The 25,420-nt window shown below is 50.9% G+C and overlaps 9 protein-coding genes across 9 annotated transcripts, besides 1 other annotated feature; 6 read left to right on the forward strand and 3 right to left on the reverse strand.

The window, feature by feature from the left end:
- Positions 1-25,420: part of a sequence feature (contig 1.104 1606..297769(-1)) that runs on past both edges of the window.
- ANIA_10769 (putative DUF814 domain protein) lies at positions 99-3,642 on the forward strand (the record flags this gene model as incomplete). Its single annotated transcript, XM_658591.2, has 5 exons — positions 99-131; positions 187-255; positions 314-1,905; positions 1,958-2,512; positions 2,589-3,642. The coding sequence occupies 5 exons, from the start codon at positions 99-101 to the stop codon at positions 3,640-3,642; spliced, it is 3,303 nt and encodes a 1,100-aa protein (XP_663683.2).
- On the forward strand, positions 4,017-5,647 carry ANIA_10771 (L-threonylcarbamoyladenylate synthase). The gene has a single exon (XM_050612038.1). It carries the CDS (start codon positions 4,256-4,258, stop codon positions 5,537-5,539), a length of 1,284 nt encoding a protein of 427 aa, XP_050467012.1. The 5' UTR covers positions 4,017-4,255; the 3' UTR covers positions 5,540-5,647.
- Positions 6,097-7,191, forward strand: aah1 (adenine deaminase nadA; the record flags this gene model as incomplete). Its single annotated transcript, XM_658590.1, has 1 exon — positions 6,097-7,191. One exon carries the CDS (start codon positions 6,097-6,099, stop codon positions 7,189-7,191), a length of 1,095 nt encoding a protein of 364 aa, XP_663682.1.
- On the forward strand, positions 8,025-9,014 carry ANIA_06077 (complex I 24 kDa subunit family protein; the record flags this gene model as incomplete). Its single annotated transcript, XM_658589.2, has 3 exons — positions 8,025-8,185; positions 8,267-8,557; positions 8,616-9,014. Exons 1-3 carry the CDS (start codon positions 8,063-8,065, stop codon positions 9,012-9,014), a joined length of 813 nt encoding a protein of 270 aa, XP_663681.1. The 5' UTR covers positions 8,025-8,062.
- Positions 9,402-16,835, reverse strand: ANIA_06076 (putative SNF2 family helicase; the record flags this gene model as incomplete). Its single annotated transcript, XM_658588.1, has 5 exons — positions 9,402-14,167; positions 14,201-14,682; positions 14,812-15,528; positions 15,588-15,732; positions 15,806-16,835. 5 exons carry the CDS (start codon positions 16,833-16,835, stop codon positions 9,402-9,404), a joined length of 7,140 nt encoding a protein of 2,379 aa, XP_663680.1.
- Positions 17,358-19,557, reverse strand: ANIA_06075 (uncharacterized protein; the record flags this gene model as incomplete). The annotated part of the gene is made up of 3 exons (XM_658587.1): positions 17,358-19,195; positions 19,243-19,349; positions 19,397-19,557. 3 exons carry the CDS (start codon positions 19,555-19,557, stop codon positions 17,358-17,360), a joined length of 2,106 nt encoding a protein of 701 aa, XP_663679.1.
- ANIA_06074 (putative polyadenylation factor subunit CstF64) lies at positions 20,686-21,995 on the reverse strand. Its single transcript, XM_050612050.1, has 2 exons — positions 21,772-21,995; positions 20,686-21,709 (listed from the first exon to the last, which is right to left on the reverse strand). Exons 1-2 carry the CDS (start codon positions 21,821-21,823, stop codon positions 20,880-20,882), a joined length of 882 nt encoding a protein of 293 aa, XP_050467013.1. The 5' UTR covers positions 21,824-21,995; the 3' UTR covers positions 20,686-20,879.
- Positions 22,157-23,457, forward strand: ANIA_06073 (prohibitin subunit PHB2). Its single transcript, XM_658585.2, has 4 exons — positions 22,157-22,333; positions 22,404-22,472; positions 22,532-22,887; positions 22,958-23,457. Exons 1-4 carry the CDS (start codon positions 22,162-22,164, stop codon positions 23,282-23,284), a joined length of 924 nt encoding a protein of 307 aa, XP_663677.1. The 5' UTR covers positions 22,157-22,161; the 3' UTR covers positions 23,285-23,457.
- rmt2 (protein-arginine N5-methyltransferase) lies at positions 23,657-25,209 on the forward strand. Its single transcript, XM_658584.2, has 2 exons — positions 23,657-23,749; positions 23,864-25,209. The coding sequence occupies exon 2, from the start codon at positions 23,864-23,866 to the stop codon at positions 25,142-25,144; it is 1,281 nt and encodes a 426-aa protein (XP_663676.1). The 5' UTR covers positions 23,657-23,749; the 3' UTR covers positions 25,145-25,209.

Here is a 25,420-nt window from a genome sequence, read left to right on the forward strand (position 1 = left end):
TGCCCCGCATACGTCACGTCTTAAAGTCGGGCCTGCACAAAACTCTTTGCTTTCTCCGACAGCTCCATGCAAAGGGCACTAGGAAAACAAACCACAAAATGAAGCAGAGATACTCTTCTCTGGATGTTCAGGTAAGCGCTTGCTAGAAACATTCGAAACAATGTTCCCTAATTATGACACCTGCAGGTAATATCCAAAGAACTGGCCTCAGAACTAGTTGGCCTTCGCGTGTCGAACATCTATGACCTTTCAACAGTATGTTGCATAAACAAATCTGTCCCTATTGCGAATAATGACCCCTTTTCCTACCTAGAGAATCTTCCTGTTCAAAGTCGCCAAACCCGACCACCGCAAACAACTGATCGTTGACTCTGGTTTCCGCTGCCATGTGACTCAATACTCGCGAGCAACAGCAGCAACGCCCTCCGGCTTCGTGAGCCGCCTTCGCAAATACCTCAAATCCCGCCGCATCACTTCAGTAACCCAAATCGGCACTGACCGCATCATCGACTTCAGCTTCAGCGATGGCATGTATCACATGTTGCTCGAGTTCTTCGCAAGCGGGAACATCATTATCACCGACCGAGACTACACAATTATCGCGCTTCTTCGTCAGGTACCAGGTGGTGAGGGAATGGAGGAAGCAAAGGTCGGTTTGAAGTACACCGTGACGAACAAGCAGAACTACAGCGGCATTCCGCCGATCACGCGAGACCGAATTCGAGAGACGCTGGAGAAAGCGAAGGCTCTTTTCGCGCAGGAAAACGACGCGCCCAAGAAGTCGAAGAAAAAGAGTACAGACGTTCTGCGTAGGGCTCTATCCCAGGGATTCCCAGAATACCCACCGCTCCTACTGGATCATGCCTTTGCAACTCGAGCCGCTGACCCCGCAATGCCGCTCGATCAGGTCCTGGGCGATGCGGGTCTTATTGATGTGGTCTTAGGTGTTCTAGAGGAGGCACAGAACGTAACCAAGGATTTGTCTGCGGATAAAGCACATCCTGGGTTTATTGTTGCGAAGGAAGATACACGTCCAAAGCCGCCAGGACCGGAGTCTGAAAAAAACGACTCGCCCTCGAAGCCTGCTCTACTCTACGAAGATTTCCATCCATTCAAGCCGCGACAGTTTGAAGGAAAGGACGGTTTCACCATTTTGGAATACCCTTCTATGAATGCGACGGTCGACGAATATTTCTCATCCATCGAGTCCCAGAAACTAGAATCACGATTGACGGAACGGGAGAGTGCGGCCAAGAAAAAGCTCGATTCGCTGAGGAGTGAACATGAAAAGCGCATTGGGGCTCTTGAGCAAGCCCAAGAGTTGCATATTCGGAAGGCAAGCGCTATCCAGGACAATATGGATCGTGTGCAAGAGGCAATGGATGCTGTCAACGGATTAGTTGCGCAAGGCATGGACTGGGTTGAAATTGCGCGTTTGGTAGAGATGGAGCAGAAACGCGGAAACCCAGTCGCAAGTCTAATCAAATTGCCGCTGAAACTCCACGAGAACACAATTACGCTTTTACTCAGGGAGGCTGGAGATGAAGGATATGAGGTAGAGGAGCTTTTCTCAAGCGACGAGTCTGAAGATTCTGATGAGGAGGAAGGGAAGGGAGCAGCAAGCCCGCAGAAGAAACCCGAAGGTTTGACGATAGATATCGATCTCGGCCTTAGCCCTTGGGCCAACGCTTCACAATACTACGAGCAGAAGAAGGTGGCTGCGGTCAAGGCTGAGAAAACATCACAATCTTCTGCAAAGGCGCTAAAGAGCCACGAAAGGAAAGTTCAGGATGATCTCAAGCGTAATCTGAAGCAGGAGAAGCAGGTCCTGCGACCTGCTAGGAAGCCTTTCTGGTTCGAGAAATTCCTCTTTTTCGTCTCTTCGGAAGGATATCTAGTTCTTGGGTTAGTGTTTATCTCCTCGACAAAATGTGGATGCTAATAGTAACGTATTCAGTGGTCGCGACTCTATGCAAAGCGAAATGCTCTACCGTCGATATCTCCGGAAGGGGGACGTATTCGTACACGCCGACCTGGAGGGCGCCACGCCAATGATAGTCAAGAACAAACCAGGAGCGTTGAGCTCTTCCATATCCCCAACGACCCTATCACAGGCGGGCAATCTTTGTGTTGCGACTTCGACGGCGTGGGACTCGAAAGCAATTATGTCCGCATACTGGGTTGATGCGGCCCAGGTATCCAAGACTTCTGCTGTCGGCGACCTTCTACCTGTTGGCGAATTTCTTGTCAAAGGGGAAAAGAATTTCCTTGCCCCGTCACAGCTAGTTCTGGGCTTTGCTGTAATGTGGCAAATTAGCAAGGGAAGCCTCGTCAACCATAAGAGCTTTAGATCTGAAGAAGCACTTGTTTCGCAAGCTCGGGTGACAGGCGAGGATAATATTGCTAATGTTCAGGAAGGAAACCCAGATAAGCTTATTCAGGCTTCCGAGAAGGCTGACGGGGCGGAGGAACAGAAGCAGGAGCAGGAAGAGGAACAAGCGGAAGGTTCAGAGTCAGATGACGAGCAAGGAGACAACAATGCAACTTTTACAGAGAACCAATTGCATCCCTCTACGGACACCATGCAGGGAGGCGGAGACGCACAAAGAAGAAGTTACAGATCTCGCAGGTACCGTTGAACAAGAGGATACGCAAGAGAATGAAGGCCAAGGCGAGGCAGACGAAGAGGCGGAAGGACAGGACGAGAAGGACGAGCGGGCAGATGACCAGTCGGGAAAGGACGACGCCGAAGGCGTAGCTACCCCACGATCCCAAGGGAAGCGACACCTCTCTGCAAGAGAAAAACGCCTACTGCGCAAAGGGAAGCCTATTGACACACCAACTGCGAGGTCCGAAGCTGCAAGCGACCGCTCAACACCAGCAGCTAACGGAACGTCCACTGGGCCCGAAACAAAGCCCGCCCCAGCCCCAGTCCGCGGCCGTAAAGGCAAAGCAAAGAAAGCTGCATCCAAATATGCGGATCAAGACGAGGAGGAACGAGCACTGGCGCTTCGTCTTTTGGGCGCAAACAACGCCAAAGCACAGAAAGCCGCCGCCGAAGCCGAGGCGAAGGCGAAACGGGAGAAAGAAGCTGAAGAGGCAAAGAAGCGCCGCAAAGCGCAACACGAACGAGCCGCCCAGGCGGAGCGCAAACGACAGGCTTTGTTTGAGGAAGGAGCAACTGATGACTATGACGAGGAAACTGCCGCTGCCGAAGCGGCTGATCTTGAATGGCTACCTGCACTCGTGGGGACGCCTCATGTCGACGACGAAATCTTGGCGGCTATCCCGATATGCGCGCCGTGGTCTTCTCTTGGTCGATACAAGTACCGAGTCAAGTTACAGCCTGGAACAGTGAAGAAGGGCAAGGCCGTCAAGGAGATTCTAGGACGATGGTTGGCTGAGACTACAACGGGCAAGGTTAAGAAGGAGCATGCTGAGGATCTGGGAATTAGTCGAGTCGCTGCAGAGAGACTCCGCGCCAAAGAGGGTGAGTTGCTCAAGGCATGGAAGGATACTGAGATCATCAACACCGTACCAGTAAGCAAGGTACGGATTATGATCGCTGGCGGTGGCGGCGACAAAGGCAAGGCGAAGGGCGGGGGTGGTAACAAGGGAGGTAAAGGTGGTAAAAAGAAATAGATTTAAGCTCGCTGGGCTACAGGCATAGGTCGGAGTAATGTCTGTCCAGATAGGAGCGGCTCCTATATCGCGAGTCTTGCATCAAATACCAAACGTACATTCCCACAACATGGCTGAAGCAATATTGGTTCAACGAATATAAATATATATATATATTTTGTATTAGAGGATAACGTACTCTAGACTACTATATCTATGGGAGTTATAACCCCCCAGTTGTATATGGATTTAATCCTCTAGTCAAGTTATTATGCTTAGTCATGGAACCGACGTCATCGCAAGATTTTCCAAAGATCGTCCAGAGCTTCATGTTCTCGATTGAACGCCGCAGTGTCTTGGTCTGGTAAGTCACAAATTCAAGAAGGATATGTACATCAGAAGTGATGCGCAGGCTGACTCAATGAGGCAGTTAGCAAATTCATCAACACCCCCACAGGTCTGATTCCCGGCCTTGACTCATCGGGCATCCTCATACTTCGTTAGACTCACACAAATCTCGTCAATTGCGGGGAAAGCAGCCAATCTGCTCCCTTCCACGCATCGTCTTTTTGCTCGCGGTTTTCCGCGCAGCTGTACCAGACCTGCCACGGTGACTATCGTACAGGCAGCCAGAATGAGCTCGAAAAAGTCAACGCGGATCGCATCAGTAATCCGCCTGAACACCGACGGTCCGGCAAAAGATCAGTCGCTGGCAGAATGGTGGGCCAGCGAACAGGGCCGGAACACGCCTGAGGCCGTTGCAATCGCAGAGGCTGCCAACCTCCTCCGGACGAGCGATGTGCCCGTTGCGTTTCCTACAGAGACAGTATACGGTCTAGGCGCCGATGCCACGCGAAGTGATGCAGTACAGGGCATATACAAGGCGAAGCAAAGGCCATCGGATAATCCGCTCATTGTACATATCGACTCTTTACAGATGCTTAATCGGCTGCTGAACCCTGCCTCGGATACTTCCTGCCCCACGAAAGTCGTTCAGAGCACAATTCCTCCCATCTACAAAGCCCTGATCGAACGGTTCTGGCCGGGCCCACTTACAATTCTCCTCCCGAACCCGTCGGGCTCGCGTCTTGCGCCGGAGGTTACGTCTAATCTTACGACGTTCGGAGTGCGCATGCCTTTGTCGCCGTTAGCAAGGCTGTTGATACACGTTGCCGATAGACCCTTGGCTGCGCCTTCAGCGAATGCGTCGACGAAGCCGTCGCCCACAGCAGCAGAGCATGTGTTCCATGATTTGCAGGGTCGAATTGAGCTGATCCTTGACGGCGGACCGTGCGGTGTTGGCGTGGAAAGTACAGTCGTCGATGGGCTCTCAAATCCGCCGAGCATTTTACGGCCTGGTGGCGTGAGTATTGAAGAACTGCGAACTTGTCCTGGGTGGGAAAATGTACAGCTTGCATACCACGATGGGACGTACGACGTGAAGGAGATCCCTCGTGCTCCCGGCATGAAATACAGACACTACTCGCCGAAAGCCCGCGTCGTTCTTTTCGAAGCTGGCTCAAAGTCTCAGGCGATCGTGGATCATGTCAAGCGAGATCTACAAGATACTGCCGTCGGCGCACATTCCATTGGTCTTGTGCGGACGCGGACCTGGAAGCGCGGGCTTCAGCTCTTACCTGAGGAGGATATTGAGAAGATGGCGAAGGCAACCGCGTCACTTGTCGGCAGCCTGGTCCAATTCTCCATCCCTGTTGGCGGGAAGACAAAGGAAGTCTTTGACTGTCATCTGGGCACAGACGTCAAGGATATCGCACGCGGGCTATTCGCGGCTTTGCGGGCGATGGATGAGAAGCAAGTTGATGTTATTTATGTCGAGGGAGTTTCTGATACCGAGTACCTGGCTGCGGCTGTGATGAATCGACTTAGAAAGGCAGCTGGGTCAACCTTTAAAGTGTAGACAAAAAAATAGATGGGATTCTGGGTATGGTCGTATCTCCAATGATCTTGTTTTAGGCATTTTTCTACTTGGCGGTGTTAGGCGAGTCTTTACGAATCATGGTTTACCTAATCCTCTCCTTTTCTCACACGTTTTCTTCCACATTATAAGTTGAATCTAGAAGTAATGACCATCTCCGTTCTCCGTCTTCGGCATTCTCCGTTGCAGATAAATGTGGATATATTGCGAAATGGAGGATCCACGGATATCACCCGTCTTTTATATCATTCCTCAATTTTGAGTCACCAGCTCTGATTCCTTGACTCACACCGTCCTAGGCTACCACGCAGGGCGTTGATTGGCTTTCAATGATCGAGAAACGCGCCCGTGGGCTAATGAAATAAGCTTGTATCACGGCTGAAGAACATTACCCGGATGTTGGAGTAGAACTCTACTCTTGGAGACTCTGCCCAGTATATATATAGACATCTTCCTTGGGCTTTCTATTTCTTTCTGTCGACATTTGCACTTCCACTTAACAAGTTACTTCTAAAACCACCAGCAATCACGCCGAGAGAATGTGTCCCCCAAACACTCCTTACCAATCCCAATGGCACGCCTTCCTGCACTCCCTCCCAAAGTGCGAACACCACGTACACCTCGAAGGCTGTCTCGAGCCGCCTCTGATCTTTTCTATGGCACGCAAAAATAATGTATCTCTCCCCTCTCCGTCCTCAAACCCAGCCTATACCTCTGTTGAAACCCTCAGCAAGCGGTATGGACATTTCAGCTCCCTTGACGACTTCTTGTCTTTCTACTTTATAGGGATGACGGTCCTCAAGACACAGAGCGACTTTGCAGAGCTTGCGTGGACGTACTTCAAGCGGGCACACGCGGAGGGCGTTCACCATACCGAGGTGTTTTTTGACCCGCAGGTGCATATGGAGCGGGGGTTGGAGTACAGAGTTATTGTTGATGGGTATGTGGACGGTTGTAAGCGGGCAGAGAAGGAGCTGGGAATCTCTACGAGGTTGATTATGTGTTTTCTGAAACATTTGCCGCTGGAGTCGGCACAACGGCTCTACGATACAGCGCTAAACGAGGGTGATTTGGGGCTGGATGGCAGGAATCCCGTCATTCATGGCCTTGGGGCTTCGAGTAGTGAAGTCGGACCGCCGAAGGATTTGTTCAGGCCTATTTATCTCGGTGCAAAGGAGAAGAGCATCAACTTGACTGCGCATGCGGGAGAAGAGGGAGATGCTTCTTATATTGCTGCAGCATTGGATATGGGCGCTACGCGGATTGACCATGGGATTCGGCTTGGGGAGGACCCAGAGCTGATGGAGAGAGTTGCGAGGGAGGAGGTGCTGTTGACTGTTTGTCCGGTATCGAACTTGCAATTGAAGTGTGTCAAGTCTGTGGCTGAGGTGCCGATTCGAAAGTTCCTGGACGCTGGAGTGAGGTTCAGCATCAACAGCGACGACCCAGCGTACTTTGGGGCTTATATCCTGGAGTGCTATTGTGCGGTGCAGGAGGCCTTTAACCTGAGCGTGGCGGACTGGAGGCTTATTGCGGAAAATGGTGTCAAAGGGAGTTGGATTGGGGAGGAAAGGAAGAACGAGCTGCTGTGGAGGATTGATGAATGTGTCAAGAGGTTTGAGGGTGTCTTATAGCTAGACCCGTAAGATGGAGAGCGCATCCCCTTAGCCGCTCTCAATGGCTATTCTCGCAGAGAATTGCTCTTTTACTACCTCCTCCTTCTTTCTTTTCTCTAATCATCGATGACAGAGTTTCGGTTCAGAACGGACAGTTGGTCCGACCTAGGTCATTCTTTTCTGAGAACGACAAGTGCCAGGAGCAGCGTCGCATACTCGACAAGACCTGGCCTGATGTGTCTGACATCATCGGCATGAAAAGCAGCTCTTGTAGTCGTCACATAGGCAATACTGGAGCCTGATTACCCTGTATTTGGGCGTTGGACAAGAAATATATGGATGGAAAGCCCGAAGCTTTGTACGTAGACTTTCATGCTTAGCGATAAACGAGTTAGAATAGCGATGGAATGGGCAGATGGATCTACCCTTCAATCGAAACGATAGTGTATCGAAGCGGCATCAAGCTAGTTGCAGCATCCAGCTCCAGCACATAATCTGATCAGAGTAGAGTGATAATATATTCGATTCCGACTAGAACAAGCCGAGTTCAGTGAAGGAATGCCCTTGACCTTTGGAGCGTATCAAATGTCCCATTATAGCGAGTTTGGCCATATAGCCTGTATAAATTCGCAAAGAATTTCAGTCAAAATCACCAGCGGCGGTCTCCTTACCGACAGTGAGTGCTTGCAAATACCAGACCAGGTCTATAGAAAAAGATGCAGTGGCTCTTTAGAGGAGAGGCGGGCGGAGTAATCTCTCGCCGTTGATTGGCCAATCGCAGCTCCGCAATCCGCGAGATTCAGAGTTCGGAGTCCCAACTCAACCTCATCAACGCCTTCAACACCATCAATCCCATTCTAATTCTCCTTCACACCCCCCTTTCGCGGCGATGGCTTCCAAATTTTTCCCCGCCCTTCCTCGGGCTGGTCGCCAGTTCACTCGCCAGATCTCTCGGCCCCAATTCAGACCCTTTTCCGCGGCTCCGCAACGGTTGAGCGACACCCTTCATGTGGTATGTGGAACTCGAGATGTTCCTTTACAACTGGAAAGGAGAAAATAGGAGTCATTGGGCACGCTAACACTAGTTGAATAGCACCGCAACACCCCCGAGAACAACCCGTCCATTCCCTTCAAGTTCTCCGAACAGAACCAACAGCTCATCGAGGAAATCATCGCCCGGTACCCCCCTCAATACAAGAAGGCAGCCGTCATGCCTTTGCTGGATCTCGGCCAGCGTCAACACGGCTTCACAAGCATCAGCGTCATGAATGAGGTCGCTCGCATCCTTGAGATGCCCCCGATGCGCGTCTACGAAGTCGCAACCTTCTACACAATGTACAACCGTGAGCCGGTTGGCAAATACTTTGTTCAGCTTTGCACGACGGTACGCTGTATCATTTCGCATCGTAAAAATGTGTGATCATGACTGACAAATCCTCAAGACACCATGCCAACTCGGCGGCTGCGGAAGCGACAAGATCGTCAAGGCCATCACAGAACACCTCGGTATCACCCCAGGCCACACAACCGAAGATGGCCTGTTCACATTCATCGAGGTTGAATGTCTCGGTGCCTGCGTCAACGCTCCTATGGTCCAGATCAACGACGACTACTACGAAGACCTGACCCCCGAGTCCATCAAGGAGCTTCTCACTGCGCTCAAAGAATCCGCTACCGCCACCTCCGGCCAGGTTAAGATCCCTGCTCCAGGCCCTCTATCCGGCAGAATCAGCTGCGAGAACAGCGCTGGTCTCACGAATTTGCACAACCCCGTGTGGGATCCCGAGACGATGATGAGGAAGGACGGTGCCCTGGACGGGGAGGCGCAGCAGGCGCAATAAACACATAAAGAGCGAGAAGAAAGAATATACTAGTTTCCTTGTTGGGTTCTTTTTTTCCGTTCCGCGCGTTTCCCCTTCATCCCGAGCTGGTTGACGGACAAGGCCATCGGGTGCTGGTTATGTATGTATAGTATGTTGTTTCTGGTCTTGCATTGAGGGACCAGGAGCTTCGATAGAAGGTTTAGTACCCAATGAACTCTTACCTGTCATGCTCATATTCGATCTAGCTACAGTCTGCTATTCCCAGTTTTTCATGTACATCAGGATGCGGATGCGAAACATCCTAATCCATACACAGTCCCACCAATCAACCTTGCACTCCAAGAGAGGGCGATAAAAATCTTCGTATCCTGACAGACCTGGAGCTCCAAGACCTGGAAAAGAAGCTCAGATCGCATTTTCAACAACCATAGCCGGCCCCTGACAAGTCATTGTCTCATCCTCGGCCGCCTCCTCAGCATCCAACAAAGTCGCCCGCCCACCCCGTTCAACAAGAACTTTGTTCCCGCGCCGCTCCTGGAAAACATTCACGTCGATCGTCATCTTCGCCAGCAGATGGTAAATATGCACATGTCTCGTCTGCCCATACCGCCTACTCCGGCCAACAGCCTGAATCATAACAGAGTCGTAGTCATACTGCGTTTCGGCAAGAAACGGTGAAAGAAAAATAACGTGGTTTGCGCACTGCAGGTTCAATCCTGCCGCCATCTCATTACCCAGATTCAAAATGAGGACTTTGGTATCACCGAATCCCTCCTTTTGGAACTTCTCGATTTTCGAGCTTGTTTTCTGGTCTGTTGGTGTGATGATTATGTGTTTTATTCCTGCAGAGGATAGGGCCATTGAGGCGACCGTCATGAGGTCCGGGAATTGGACGAAGAGGAGGGCGCGCTCTTCGACGGGGAATTTGGTGATGATGTTGATCAGCGCCTCGAGCTTTGTTCCGCCGTGTTTGGAGCTTCGGTCAATATCCCCGTTACTATCCCCATCGCTGGACATGGCAGTTGGAGTTGAAGTAGTGTCGCATCCAAGCGTCATAGCGTTAATGATATTAAAATTTTTGCCAGACCCGCGACATCCCTCGACCACGCATTCCTCCTTCTCAAGTGTTTTCTGGGTGCAGTCTGAATTTGAACAGAGGGCATGACCGCACGATCCGAGAATGTTCAGTTTGGATAAAACGCCCGGCTGGGTTTGGCAATTGTCACACGCAGGGATGGCCTGAGGATTCGGGTTCGTTTGGATCTTTCGGACGGCTGTGAGGAAGCGAAGGGCTCGTTTGCGATGGACCCATTCGACGACCAGTTTGCGGAGCACGCCTGTGACGTCTCGGAGCTCTGAGTCAAATTCTCGAGGTTCTGTGGGTTTGGTAGGGAGGAGAGGCTCGCTCTTGTTCTTTTTATTCTCGTCTTTTCGCGTGAGAGTAGGCTTAGCCTTCGACTTCTGCTTGTGTCTGGGTTTGAGCTTGGACTCAGCCGTAAATCTGGATTGAGTCTTACGCTGGCCACCTAAACCCTTTTGTTTGAGCACTAGTTCGTCTTCGTCTTCTTCCTCGATAGTTTCACTGTCTTCATCTACGTCTCCATGCTGGCCTTCGTCGCCGGTTTTCTGATCAGAGTCAGAGCCGGAATAGAAGAACCTCCAGTCGCTGCGTTTGGACTCTTTGACTGCCATGGTGAGTAATGGGTCCACCTCCTCCGTAACAGACTTATCACCAAAATTATGCATAATGACGCTATTCATGAATTGGCTGAACTTATCGTGCTCATGCTTGCACGAGCAGTAGAGCCACGCAGCGAGCTTTAGCTTGTTATTAAGGGCGTTTTTCGTCTGATCCAGCTGCTCTTCGCGAGTCCGGATAAGAGAGGCACAGGTAGCGGCTTCCGGCTGTCCATCATCGTCCCAACGGCCCTGGAGCGCAAGCGATGTACACCGTTTGAGCAATGCCTCTTCAGGTGTTGAGCTATATGCAATGATCTCGTCTATGCGTTCTGCCTGGTCTCCTCCTCGACCGTTCACCCTCCGCAGCTGCCGATTATATGTCATAAGTTGCTTATACAGTTCGAGGTAGATGACCTTCTCAGCGGGTGACTGGCGAACGAGGACAATATGCTCGGTAGCTGGAATTTCGTCAATCTCTGCAACGTTTCTGCGTGCAAATCTATCCAGAAAAATCTGCGCGAGTTCATGTCGACGCCGATGCCATGCTTCGCTCCGCGGAGCCCGGAAAGCTTGAAAAGTTTCAGCATCAGAGCGCTGCTTACGGAGCTCTTTCAATCGGAAGTGTTGTGAGTTGATATCATCTTCTGCATCGATGCCAAGATGCACGCCTAGGAATGGTGCTATGGTGTTCACGTCCTCAAAGTCGTTCAAAGGCGGCGTTCCAGAGAGAAACCATTTTGACCGGGCCTGGAGCGTCAACAACTGCGTGAGCCGGTCCATTTTGGCGTAGGTGAATTCGTCAATCACAAGGCGGTTGAAGTGGAAGGCGTGGAAGGGAAGGCCTAGGACCGCTTCCCAACTCTGGGTCTCGCCATCGATACCGAATCCTTTCCAGTCGTCCTCTATCTCTCCATGCGAGGAAGACTGTTCCCCGGCTAGCCCTTCATTCTTCTTAAACTGTTTTGGCGGGATGAGTCGGAGGAGATGGTCGATTTTGGCTTTAAGCATGATTGGGTTCCCATATTCGCCATCGCTTGTCCCGGAAGATTCCTCGTTGCTAGATATCTCAGCGTACGGTCGGTCATCTTTCATCTCGAAGTCCCGATCTTTGTTTGCAAGCGCATACTGCTTCCCCCGTAACCGCTTCGACGGCGCGTATTGGTGGGTTTCTGGATATTTCGTCGGAGCACGTCTATTACGCAGAGACTGCAAGAAAGCGAGAGGGCCGGATTCAGCAAGCACACGAACATGTTGTTTCATAAACCCGTGCGCAAGATGGAACCAGTCATCGAATTTACGTCCTGGCTTGTCGGGGGCTTCAGAAGCGCCGGCGTACCTTCGTAGATGCTGATAGTAAGCCGCGGTGTCAAAGACAGACCGGGATACCAGGATGATATCGGAGTTTCGAATGTCACCGATGCTGGTCTTTCTCAACGCCGCTGCCGAGGAAAAGGCTAGAACATTGTACTTGTCGCCTAGAAATTTGGCAATCTCAGCGCGCCATTGCTGCACCATGATTCGCGGGACCACGATGAGTGTTGCTCTGCTGGGAACGAAACCAGTGCTGTTAAGAGAGACGGACAGGTCGATGTTGAGATTTGCAAACGATGCATCAAGCAAGCCTAGAATAATGGCTGTTTTCCCGTAGCCAACGTCGTCTGCCAGGATACCTCCCCGGACAGTCTTTGGCACCGTGACTCTCCCCTCTGCACGCCACATCAACGATCCCAGCAGCGCCTCTTCCGTTTCCTCCTCAATAAAAGGCTCAACGTTCTCTTTTTCCTGCGCTATCATCCATGACAACGAACGCAACTGCTCGGGCCGCAGTTTGGGTCGCCCCTCGAGAGTAAACTGCGGCGGCTGCGAAGCTTGCGGATCATTCCTATTACTTCTCAACTCAAACTTGGGATATAGGCAATCTCGAACGTCATACGAGTTTGGTACAAGGCGCCAGTAAAAGGACGCGGCAGGTGAGCCGGTCTGAACGTGCGGCAGTCTTCCATAAGCCTGATGCAGAAGGGTCTGGACATTAATCGTAACGCGAAGCTCTGCAGAGATAGCCTTGATATCCTGATAACACTCTCTGCGAAATATCAAGAAAGCGGACGGCCGGGACTTGATCTCACGTTCGTACCGAGCAGCACCATACGGATCCTCGTATGCCTTGACCCGACCCTTTGCGTCGCGACCCCAGAGGATTCCTGGTTTGGGAGGTACACAGACCCTGCACGGGCCTTGAATATTGGCTTCAACGATCTGATTCCATTCGCAGAAGTCCGAATAACCGGCGGCCCTTTGAAGAAGCCAGGCGTTCTCGCGGAGGAGTTCTGGACAATCAATTGGATTGATGGCCTCCCATTCTCTCGCAAACCAAGGAGAGTGAGAGTCTGAGGTAGCTACACCTGCAGGTATGGTGAATGCTAACAAGGTTACATTCGCATTGTGGCATTCGCCGTTGGTGATGGCTACCGAGGCATTGGAGTCTAGGGTATAGCATTGGATAGAACTGCCAGTCTCTCTGGAGTAGGGCTGCAGTGAGATTAAGGGGCAAGGAATCCACTTCCGGTAATAGATGATGACGGTCTCAGCCTTGTCTGTTGCCTTCGAAGAGCGCCACGTATGCGACACCTCAGCAATAGTCATCCGAGTCGCATAGCCTGGGATCCGCCTATGCTCTAATGCAAAAACAAACGAGTCATTTGTGGGCTCGCCTAGCTTTGTCGGATCCAAGAAGAGGTAGATGGTTGGGTTTCCACCCGCGGTTGCTGGTCTTCTATGCAGACATGAATTTGCAGTACCGCAATCAGGAAGAAGCTCATAAGTGCCACGTACATCAACTTCCAAGTCTTTGATGTCTTTATCAGCACCGTGGACAATAATATGGCTCCAAACCTGCGAATTTTGGTACGCGGGCAATTGTAAGCCGCATCTTGCTTCGTAGGAGTCAACCTTGCTTCCTGTTCCAAAAAATTTCAATGAACAGCTTGAAGACAGCGGGGCACATATTTCCCAAGTCCCACCTTCCAAGATAGAGCTAGAAGTTGACCCTGCTTGATGTGAAGGCACCGGCAGGGTCATTCGAGCTACGGGTTTCGAGAGAACCTCGCGAATCAAACATAAAGCAGGGTCTGTTTCGCGCGGCTTTGCAAAAAAGAGCCAAGTGATACTACCAAAAGGCTCAATAACCAATTTCAAAACGGAATATTTGCCGTCGTAGGTCACAGTCCAACACTCACTTCGGTTGATGTCCGAAAAGCGGAGCTCGTCGCCAACAGCCCTAAATACGGCGTCCAAGAATTCTGACCAGCATTTAGCAGGTATGTAGGAGTTAGACTTTAGCTCTTTGTAGCTGTCGGGCGTGATACCACGTACAGCTAGTCTACCTGGCAAGATAGACCGGAGAGAACTGACGAAATCGAGTGGTACGGTGCGTGGTAGATCCAACCAGCGTTCGTAAGCATGCTGTGGATTTCCGCTGCACTCGGAGCAGGCTGTATATAAGCATAAGTTGCATTTTAGGGTACTTGCCCGTATCGAATTGTGTCCTTCGCACACGCAATACCGGGCACTAGTAGTAGCCTGCTCCCGTAGCTTTAGAATGTCAATGACGGTATCCGGGTCCAGATGCATGTTGCTTGAAGTCAAGGCGACATCGCCTTGGGGAGTGATCCTGCTTTTCTGAGTGCGTGAAGTAGGCTTTGATGTTTGTGAGAAGTCACCCTTTCTCAACACCTTGTGACCAGCAATCAGAGCCGACAGAATCGCCGCTCCAACGACAGTAGAGCTCATAGCATTGCCAGCGAGATCTTGCAACTCCCGCTGCGATTCTTGCGTCAGTAGGAGCCTGTCTAGAGGCAGACCTTGCAGAGCAAGTGACTCAAGGCCACAAAGAGGCCCGCCTCGAGTCGTCATATATGGTATACCACAAGGCGTGATGCAGCCGACGATCCCAAACGCGCGGGAATCCATCTCTCGGTCTAGTCCCTGAGATAATTCGAGACACCTCCTAATGCAGAATCAGCTATTGTGAAAACGAAGCATGGCAGATTTGGAAAGAAGGATTCCCAACTCCTTGTAGTTCATGTCATAACCGTCCACCAACTTCCTCAGAAAATTCACATCAATCGTATCCCACACTCGCTCCGGCAGAGACCGCATCCAAACCTGCCACGCAAAGTCCGGCATCTTACAAGTCCCATCATCCTGGGACTTGCTTATCGGTCGACGATGACCCAGCCCTTGCTTTAGTCGATAACCCTGGTGTCGCACTTGGTACCGATCCCAATTAACTGTTGCCCGGACTGTGGCTGCAGAGGCTACTATCTTCTGCGCCATATCTTTCTCTATCTGCTCCAGCCGTCTGTCTTCCGCGTCGAGGAGGAACATTCCAGCCGGCGAACTCGCGGGACGCTTAAATGCCGCTAAAGTGTCTACCCATTCGCGCCGCATGTTCAGGCCAATTTCATCTGCGTCCAAGCCCAGGCCATGGTGGTTCTGTGCAAGGTGGGAAAGAAGACGCTTGTCAACACAGAACATATATCCGCGCTCTCTAGTCTGTGGGAGATAGTATGCCTTCGTATCGACGTCAGAATGGACTGCGACGTAATCAATATCGTTCCAATGGCCCTCGATCTTAGCCCAGGGTGCTGTTTTGACGTTCTCAAGGATTACCATGCGTGGACGGTAGATCTTCGCGTAGCAGATTATGCCCCAGAACGTATCACCAGATTCGCCTGTTTCGTCGAGCTCCTTACGGTAGTTGTTTAGGCCAGAGAAGTCGACGCACGAGAAGCCGGCTATGAGCATGTCGGCGTTCTTGGGTACTTTTTCCAGAGATCCGTAGGCCGTTCGACTAGTTTTCTTCAAGTTAGAACCAAATGAAGGGATTTTTTTCTAACGGGAGTAACGTACGCGACCCGATCCTTAAGCTCAGCTACGTCTCGAAACAAAAGACGGGGCCGGAAATTCCGCTCGATATAGGCTTGCTTATAGGGTACAATTTCAGCACTGAAGAGGTGCTTGAAATCGAGATCTCGGTTGAAATATTTCTGCAAATCTATAAGCCATGAATAAAAGTTTCCACAATTCCAGGTACGGCAAAGTAGAGGATATATGTAGGCAACACTCACTCTCTTTAACCATCTCCAACGCCAGCAGCGGGCTTTCCGTTCCCGAACAAACGGTAGCAACACGAAGTCGCCTATTACCAAGATGAGTTAGAACTTTGTCGAGCCCCAGATCGATAGCCCGCTCCGTAAGAGACTTGAAGATGTCACTAAGCTTGTAAAGTGGCGGAAGGTGTTGAGCGAGCTGGGTCCGAGGGCGCATGCGGCCAGAGTAAGGTTGGGAACGGATCAACTCAGGAGTATTAGGGTCAAGACGAGAAGGCCCTTGGTCAGTATTGTTGTCATCAAGAGAAGGGATTCTGCAGCCGGTACTGGAGAACGAGAACTGAATAATAGAGGATCGGGCCATAGCGGCGACCATTTTTGAAGGCGAGGGCAATGTATTATTCGTAGCAGACGGAATTTTGTTTTTGACACCCGCTACTCCTTGATGAGCTTTGGCTCCATCCAGGACTTCATCTGCGGCTTCGAGCTGTCCTGCATTGGACTGTTGAAATCTAGGAGATCGCCTTGGTCTCTTAACAGCACTAGTGGCAACTATAGAGTTGGGATGCTCACGCTTTAGTGCTGCTCTATATGCGCCAGAATCCGGATATGGATCGGTAGCAGTGACAGACGTGTCATGGGCTCTCTGAACAGACTGAAACCGTGGCCCCGGTTTGTTGAGTGATAGAGGCAGTCGCAGAACCACCACCATCCTAGGACGTTTAGCCACATTTGAACCGTCATTGTCGTCCTCGTTGCTGACGTCTTCATATTTTGACAGTGGCTCAAGTTCACCTGGACGAAACTGACGAGCACTGATGGTCGACCCATCCTGTGTAAAAGGCTTAGGTTGATGGTGCCTTGTACCGTGGAGTCCAAATTCAGCTTCAACTTCAACTTTGAGTCTTATTTGAAGATCAGGTCCAGGTTCAAGTCTGAATTCAGATTGATGCGCAGGCTCAGGCACAGTGCCAGACTGATGCGGATACCGTCTGCTCCGCGAGGAGGCAAGAGTCGCGATAACCGGAGGCTTTCGTTTTGCTGGCATTTGCTTCCTACTGCCTTTGGACAAGCAGCCAGATATCCAAGAGTGCTTCCAAGTACCTCCAAGTGCATAAGTATGAAGAAATCTAAGTAGGGCACACAGTGTCACGTGGAAGAAGAGGGAGGGTGCGGTGGGCAAACAAAGAATAAGAAAGGAGGCACTAGCAGAAAAGAATTCAGAAAGAAAAAAATTGAGGAGTGAGATTTTGCAATGCTTGCTATGAACATTCCTGCTATTCTCTAGGGGCTGTGTTGCTAGGGCAGTGGTCTAGCCTCATGATTGATTCACTATTACTGAAATGTGCTCAATGCTGTGAGGCAGCCCCATAACACCAACCAAAACAACAAAGACAGGTGAGGTGACTCTATTTGACTGCAAAGACAACAGGTTTGTTATTGTTATCTGCCTAGTCATAGACGATATTTAAAGGAGCCATATTACATGGCTTTCAACCAGCTGATAACGGAGGAACGAGGTTTAATCCAGTCAAGTTCCAGAATCACGCAGGATCGAGAGTTTCTACCATTAGCTGTCTGTAGGTGTAAGAGCTTGTATTAGTGGGCCCATAAGGCGGCTGTCACGAATCGCCTCGTATATGATCGATATCCACGATCCAGTTGTTTTCTTAGGACGGCCGTTCAAGATTTCGTTTTCAACAGTAGGATGTTCAATGAAGCCCTGGTGAAACGGGATACCAAGTTCTTGTCGGACCATCACATATAAGGCCTTAGCCCCCTCGCCGAGGTAATCAGCGGTGTGTGGTTTCACGAAGAATGACTCGGCAATTTCCTGGTATACAACGTTGAGTAAGTTGCGTGCCTGTGATTTCCACGTTTCCAAGTCGCCCAAGCTGGGACCACGGTGGCTTTTGAGGTTTTCCAGGAGAACAGGTATGGCTTTCTCAATTACCGTGTGCACTCGATCAGCAGGACTGAGGCGATTCGTCATCGGCCAGGTCTGGGTCAGATGCTGGTCAAGAGATCTGTTCAAGTCCTCAAGCGCTGGCTGGGGCAGAAACGGCGACAGAACTCTCTCTGTAACAGAGTGCAGCTGGGGTATCGCTTTCTCCAAGAAAGTATTATGAAGGACGCGGAGGTCAAGAGCTTGACAGCAGATATACACGTCGCAAGCGCACATCAGGGACAGCACTTCCACGGCTTGCATACTGTACCGAGCTGATACCAACGCCATGGAGTTTATAGCTTGGTTGCGCATCTCCGCTGACTGGACATGCGAGCTCACGGGATTCGACAAATAGCCCAGCTCGGCCATGTATGAAGCCATGCTGATATCCACCCCTTTCATGGTAAATGATAAGCTTGGATCATCGGCGACGAGATTAGTGGGAAGGCCGTTATTGATACTGGGATCAATCATTTCCGTCGCTTGGGAGAAAATAAGTCTGCCAAACATCTGCAAGCACTGCCTTGTTTTCTCCATGGCTGAAGTTATCGAGACTGCCTGAAAATTGCCACCAGAATAGATTGACTTAGACTTTACATCCACGAGCGGATTGTCGCATGTCGAATTGAGCTCAGTGGTAACTTGTCGATGGGCGAGAAGGAGATCTTCCAGCTGAGGCCCGACCCACTGGGGTACACAGCGTAGGGCGTACCGGTCCTGAATGAGGCCTGGGCGGTCCTGAAACTTCTGGCCATCTAGACCCTGTACCAGCTTTGAGCCTCGGAGCAAGGAAAGTAAGTTATTTGCGCACTCAACCTGCCCATCGTGAGGCCGGACAGCCGAAATAAAAGGGTGGTAGCTTTCTGCTGTGCCCGTGAGGGCTTCAAGGCCCATCGCTGATAGCGCTTGCACGAGTACAGACAACTGATTGGTTTCATACAGTACTAAACTAGCCACTGCTGCCGACGTTGAAGTTCCATTTATCAGACCTAGCCCTTCTTTCGGGCCGAGCTTCTGAGCTTCCAAGCCCGCGTACTGTAGCCCTTCGATAGACTTCATGATCCGAGGCATGTCGAGGCCGTCAACTTGAACGTACACGTCTGGGTTCCCCTCTATCGCTCCCGCAATGTATGATAACGGCATCAAATCTCCCGACGCAGATATAGAGCCTCGGAGAGGAACAATTGGAGTGATCCGATGCTGTAGCAGTTTAACAATCGATTGCAGTATAGAAAGTTTGACGGCGGAATGTCCACGGAGATTTGAGTTGCAACGGGCCAGCATTGTACCCCGGACCCAAGAAGCAGGCATGGCGTGTGACTCCAGCAGCTTGTTTTGGTTGCCACTTTTATCTGACTCTAAGAGGACGCCGGCCTGCGTCAGCTGCAACAGTGCAGATTGAAGAGCGGTCATTTTGTCTGTCCTTGAGTCTGCGCTCCCACCGAAACCGGTATTGACTCCTGTATACCGGTAAGTATATGGCCTAACTATGCAAGAATACACACACCATAGACGCTATAGCCTTGATTGAGGCGGTCTTTTAGTAACCTTATACTGGCATCAATGTTCTCTAAGACAGCTGGGTCCTCGGTGATCTTGGGTATGCAATTATGACTATGAACATGAGCTTGAAGAAGATCTGAGAAATTTGCTCCACTGACCAGGCCACTGCTACCACGCCGGGTATATCTAGCCTATTGCCATCAATCTCAATTTCCCCGTATTTGACTAAGTTCTGCACCCGGTACCAAGCCTGGATTGTTGTGTTAAGGTGAGGCTGCAAGGCTTCGGCCTTCATGTCGAGGTGGCTTCTGACCAACATTTTCGTTGTATTGTAGCACAGTCGACGTCTGACTAACCAGGCTTAAGGGACTTTGGGTCAACTTCTTATCAGTAAGACCTCTAGTAGTATGGAAGGTATAAGGGTAGCAGCTAGCGTACCATCTGAATGGCCTCGGTATTCTTATTTATACTCACCACATCTCTCCAACTCTCTCGTGATCTTTCTAGCAGGATCCACCGCACCAATTCTCGTTGCCATGTTTTGGAATTGGTGAGGATAGCCCAAGGAGCCGGAAAAAGCAATGGTTTATGAAAGGAAGGGTCTAAATGGTAAGTGTCCACCGGGTCGCGCTTCTCGCATTTCCTGAACCGCAACTGGCCCATCACGAGGATGTGATTAGCCGCGGGAGCTTAGTGATCTTCATAAACGTGAGCAATAAGAACTAAAGCACTGATTGATTGCAAGACTCAGACTAACCCGCTCGATTCGCTAGGAGCCCAGAACCACTTCCTTCGTTTGCCGTGCCCGCGGTTGGGGATTCTGTAACATTCCATCCTTGGACGCTCAAAGTGTCTGAGAGTCTTGTGGTTTAGGGAGAGATGAAGCTTAGAACTAAAGTGAAAAGGAAAGCCAGGGAGAAAACTGCGCGAAACATAGGAGTCGAGAAGTTGAAGCAGGGAAACTGATTGCAATGGAAGGTTAGACGGAGACCATAACTATAGCATGCTAGCCCAGAGGATCAGCAACAGACGGGCCGCAACATCACGTTCTTAAGGTTCAGCTATTCGACGCCCAAAAGCCAGTCTTCCTGATAGTCATCAGCGAACCTTAACAGAAAAAGCAAATATACACAAGTACTATATTGAACATGGGCGCAGTGACTATGGTCGAGTTGACGCTCATACTGCATCGGCTAAGACTGGCAGCGAGTTGTTGGGACTAAGAACCTGATCTTGACACATCTCCATACAGAGCTCAAGGACGCACAACACAGCATATCATGGTGTCAAGAGAAGAGTCCTCGTATCAGTCAATTACGGAGTATTACGGATTTGAGTTTTACGGTGTAGATTTGCTCCTGCCCAGTTACCGTGGTGTCTACGGAGTCCGATGTAACAGATTCTCAACGCCTCTGCAACATCAACCTGGCGCAAATGACAGAGTACAAGCTTTGTATATTTGCCTCGAGAGAAGGTAACGACATGGAATAATACAGAACACAATAAATGCATGAGGTCTGCTAACTTTCAGGTATCATCCGAGGCAAATCGTAAGACCCCCAAGCAACCGTTTACGCCATGAATCCGAATGTATGAGTCATAATAGATATCACCGCCCGACCAAGCAAAGGACGAATTCCATTACCGCAGTCCACCCTGCATTAGCTGCTGTCGCAGCAGCATAATTTGACTACGCTCCATAGGCGGAAGAGCGTCAATGGCCGACTGTGGCATATTAAGAACTTGCTGCAGTAGCTCCTCCTGTCCCGGAACCTGCTGCTGTGTTGGCTGCGGCGGTGGTTGAGCAAAGGGCGTGTTAACCATTGGCGGTGTGGATACTTGTCCTGGAACTGCGCCGAATGGCTGGAACGCTGCGGCAGCAGGAGGAGCAGGTGGTGGTGCCATGGGCTGTGCAGCTTGCTCGACCACAGCTCCTAGGGTGCTGTAATCGACGAGGTTCAGGAGAAGTAGTGCCTGGAAAATCGCATACGCGAGTTGAGGTGCTTGCCGCAGGAGTTCTGTAGCGCGCGCTGGATCCGACATGGCTAATGCTTTCATTTGCTGGAGTACGTCAAGGAGCTGGTTTGGAGGAAGAGCGGCCAGGGTTTGCGAAATGGCGTTCGGGCAATCTAGATGCGGGGGCAGCTCGACGCCGGGTGGGAGAGGTGGAAGAGGTGCAGAAAGCGGCGGACCTCCAAGCTGCCCATCCTGACCTGGCATTTGCGACGGTTGCGAGTAGTCTTCGGGCACAGAGTCCTTCTCGTTGTTGTGCGGCCAGTCCACACGAATCTTGCGGCCCATGATCTCGTAGTCGTTCAGGTTGCGTACAGCGGAGGCGGCAGCATCTGCATCGGCAAAATCGGCGAATCCATACCCTTTTGGCTTTCCTGTCTCAGGATTCATCATCAAGCGGAATTTCGTGACGGTGCCGGCGGTGCTAAGGATGTCTTTAACCTGCTCCTCAGTGAGGTCTAAGCATAGGGTGTCAGCTAATAGCGATCCTGAGCATGACCAGTGTGAACAAACTACTTACTATAAGGTATATTTCCCAGGAAAACACTCTTCCCTGCCCTGTCTGGACCCATCTTCGCGATTGCTGAATTGGATAGTGAATAGTACAAGAGAACAATGTGAGGGAATCACACGATGACTTGGAATATTGGGAAAGACAACAGGAGTTGAAGTCAGTTATTTTCAGCTTTGATATAAAAACTTCCCCCTTCTATTTATCCAGCAAAACTCTTCTTCTGAGTACTCTGAGAAACAGTCTTTTTCTGATGGAGCAAACTACGTCTGATTCGGAGAGGGTCGAGAGCTGCCAAGGCGGTGTCCAAATCTGGAGAACTGCCGCAAGTTGCACGAACCTCAAGGGCTTTCCGACCTTGTCATCTGGACACCATCTTACATTTCCACCATAACTATCATGTCTCGGATCCCGAAAGATCAGTGGGAGCGGCTACAGCTCATCCTGCAGAGTCGCAACCGGTTTAACGGTTTTAGACCCGGTGGAGGTGGCGGCGGAGGCATTGGTGCCTCCGCAGCTCTGATCGTACTTGGTCTGGGAGGATGGGCATTGTCAAACTCCCTTTTTAACGGTAAGGACGCTGTCTGCTATTTCCTAGGCTCTGGTTTATATCCGGTAGCTATGCTAAAGACTGGCTGCAGTTGATGGTGGTCACCGCGCGATCAAGTACTCCCGCTTCGGTGGTGTCAAGAAAGAGATATATTCTGAAGGTAAGCGCCATTCTCTTAATCATTGTGCTAGCATCTTCTCTGACTACATTATTGCTTAGGAACTCATTTCGCTATCCCTTTGATCGAAACCCCAATTATCTACGATGTCCGAGCCAAGCCGAGAAACATTGCTTCCCTGACTGGTACCAAGGATCTACAGATGGTGAACATCACCTGCCGTGTGCTGTCAAGACCCCGCGTGGATGCTCTCCCTCAGATCTACCGAACGCTGGGTCAAGATTTCGATGAGCGGGTGCTCCCATCTATCGTAAACGAAGTCTTGAAGAGCGTCGTTGCTCAGTTCAATGCCAGTCAGCTGATTACCCAGCGTGAGAATGTCGCAAGACTTGTCCGGGATAATCTCGCCCGCCGCGCTGCCCGCTTCAACATCGCTTTGGATGATGTATCACTCACGGTAAGTGACGACACCTCATATTTTCGCAGCTCAGGTCTCTGGTGCTAACGTCGAATTTCCGTCCCATTAGCACCTGACTTTCTCCCCCGAATTCACTGCCGCTGTCGAAGCGAAGCAAGTCGCCCAACAAGAAGCCCAGCGGGCAGCCTTCCTTGTCGACAAGGCTCGTCAAGAGAAGCAGGCCTTCATTGTCCGCGCCCAGGGTGAAGCTCGATCAGCTGAACTCATTGGAGACGCCATCAAGAAGAGCAAGAGCTACATCGAGCTTCGGAGGATTGAGAACGCTCGACATATTGCCCAGATCATCCAGGAGAACGGAGGAAGGAACAAACTCTACCTGGACAGCCAAGGTCTCGGCCTGAATGTCAACGCGGGTGCGGACGGCGAAAGCAAATAATATCGAATATTGGGGGGAAAAGTTTCATGGAGGGTCTCCATGGACTGGTGGATCTTCTAAACTTCCTTCCCACTCGAGAGTTGTCGCGCTTTCAAGTGGTTCGGGGTGGAATAAATCATTTGTACAAATAGTTTTTCAGGTTTCCACAGCACAGGCGAATTGTGTCTCTTCTCTATCATAATTTATGGTTGTCATCGTCGACGAGTCATATACCATGCAACCTTTTTTTCTAGAAAAAAAAAGTATCGTACATTGAGGTGGCAGCAGCCCTGCACTTCATGCAACTCGTGGCTGCGGGGACACGAGCGGCAAGCGGAAATTTTATATTTCAAGCGGGGAAACATAATTTTATCTTGATCACTACACCACAATATCAAGCTCGCGCAGCAACATATTGTGCGTGATTTAATCTAAACCGTGCTTACTCTCTCGTGTCACAAAAGCTTGATTGCCTACTTTTTCAGGGTGCGTATTGCTCGCTGTCAACCTCCGTACCCTACTCCTCTTTAGAGGGTCCTCTGCGCGAAGCCGCATTCAAGATAAAGAGCGCATTAGTAGCTATAGCTTACCGCGCCCCAGATGGCGAACCCGGTCACCGAAATCGACGTCGACCTCAACACTCAAGAAGTCCTTCTCGCAGCGTCACAGCACGACACCGCAAAGCTCCGACGGCTCCTCCGTGCCAACGATGCGGCCGGGAACCCCGCCAATGTCAAGGACCCTGAGACAGGTTATTCACCGCTTCACGCCGCCATTGCAGCCTGTGAACCTGACGAGGAGGAAGACGTGAAATCAAATGGTGTCCAGACAAATGGGGACCGACAAACCCACGGGCAGGAGAGCACAGTTGAGGCCGCCGTCCAGACCGTGAAACTTCTTTTGCAGGAGGGCGCTATCTGGAACGACCTGGATTTAAACAATGAGACTCCCGGTTGTATTGCGAGGAGGCTGGGACTGACTGAGCTATATGACATGGTCGTGGATGCGGGAGTTAGGGCAGAGCTGCTGTTGAACAGGTTGGATGGGTATGAGCAATTGTCGGATGAAGAAATGGAAGAAGATGGGGAACAAGAGCAAGAGCAACAGGACGCCGCCGTCGCCGCCGACGCAAGCATTACAAACACAGCAGAGGACGAGTCCGTCCCGCAGCTAGTTGATACCACAGCTGCAGCACCTCCACAAACAGCAGATGCGGAGCCCAGTGTCACAAGCTCCCGCTACCTGAACTCAGACCTCACATTCCAGCAAGACCGACTTCTCGACCAGGACCAAAACGGCGTAATGATGGCCTGGGAGTCGGACATCATGGCCAAGTCCGCAAAGCAACTCCTCCCGACACCAGGTCTCCGCGTCCTCAACGTCGGACACGGAATGGGCATCGTCGACGGCTTCATCCAAGAGCAGTCGCCGTCAGCACACCATATTATTGAAGCGCATCCAGCCGTTGTCGCAGAAATGAAGCGGAAAGGCTGGCACGAAAAGCCGGGAGTCGTGATTCATGAGGGCAAGTGGCAGGATATACTTCCGGGCCTCGTAGCTGAAGGCGTGATGTTTGACGCGATCTACTACGACACCTTCGCAGAGTCTTATGCGGATTTCCGAGAGTTCTTCACGGAGCAGGTGATCGGAGTGTTGGAGCAAGAGGGAAAATGGAGCTTCTTCAATGGCATGGGCGCAGACCGACAAATCAGCTACGATGTTTATCAAAAGGTCGTAGAGATGGATCTCTTCGAGGCGGGATTCGATGTCGAGTGGGAGGAGATCGATGTGCCGAAGCTCGAAGGCGAGTGGAACGGTGTCCGTCGGCCGTACTGGAGTATAGACAAGTATCGGTTGCCGCTGTGCAAGTACATGGATTGAGTGCATATAGACAATATGCGGGCGAATTTTATGACTTGAGTACCTGCGAGGCGTCAAGAGACAAATACGACTACTTTATAAATCTGCCACTTCTTCAATTTTAATTTTCAGCTATGATAGCAGCCATAACTGATAAAAACGAATTTCGATGCTTCAAACAATCACAATAGTCGAGTCGTCAAGGAAGGGGTGATTTGAACGGAAGGATAACAGTTATGCATTGGGCGGGGCACCGAGGGGGCGAGTGTATGGTATTTAAACAGAGCTCGTTTCAAG

This window comes from Aspergillus nidulans, chromosome I (genome assembly GCF_000011425.1).
Source record: "Aspergillus nidulans FGSC A4 chromosome I".
Classification (NCBI taxonomy): Eukaryota; Fungi; Ascomycota; class Eurotiomycetes; order Eurotiales; family Aspergillaceae; genus Aspergillus; species Aspergillus nidulans.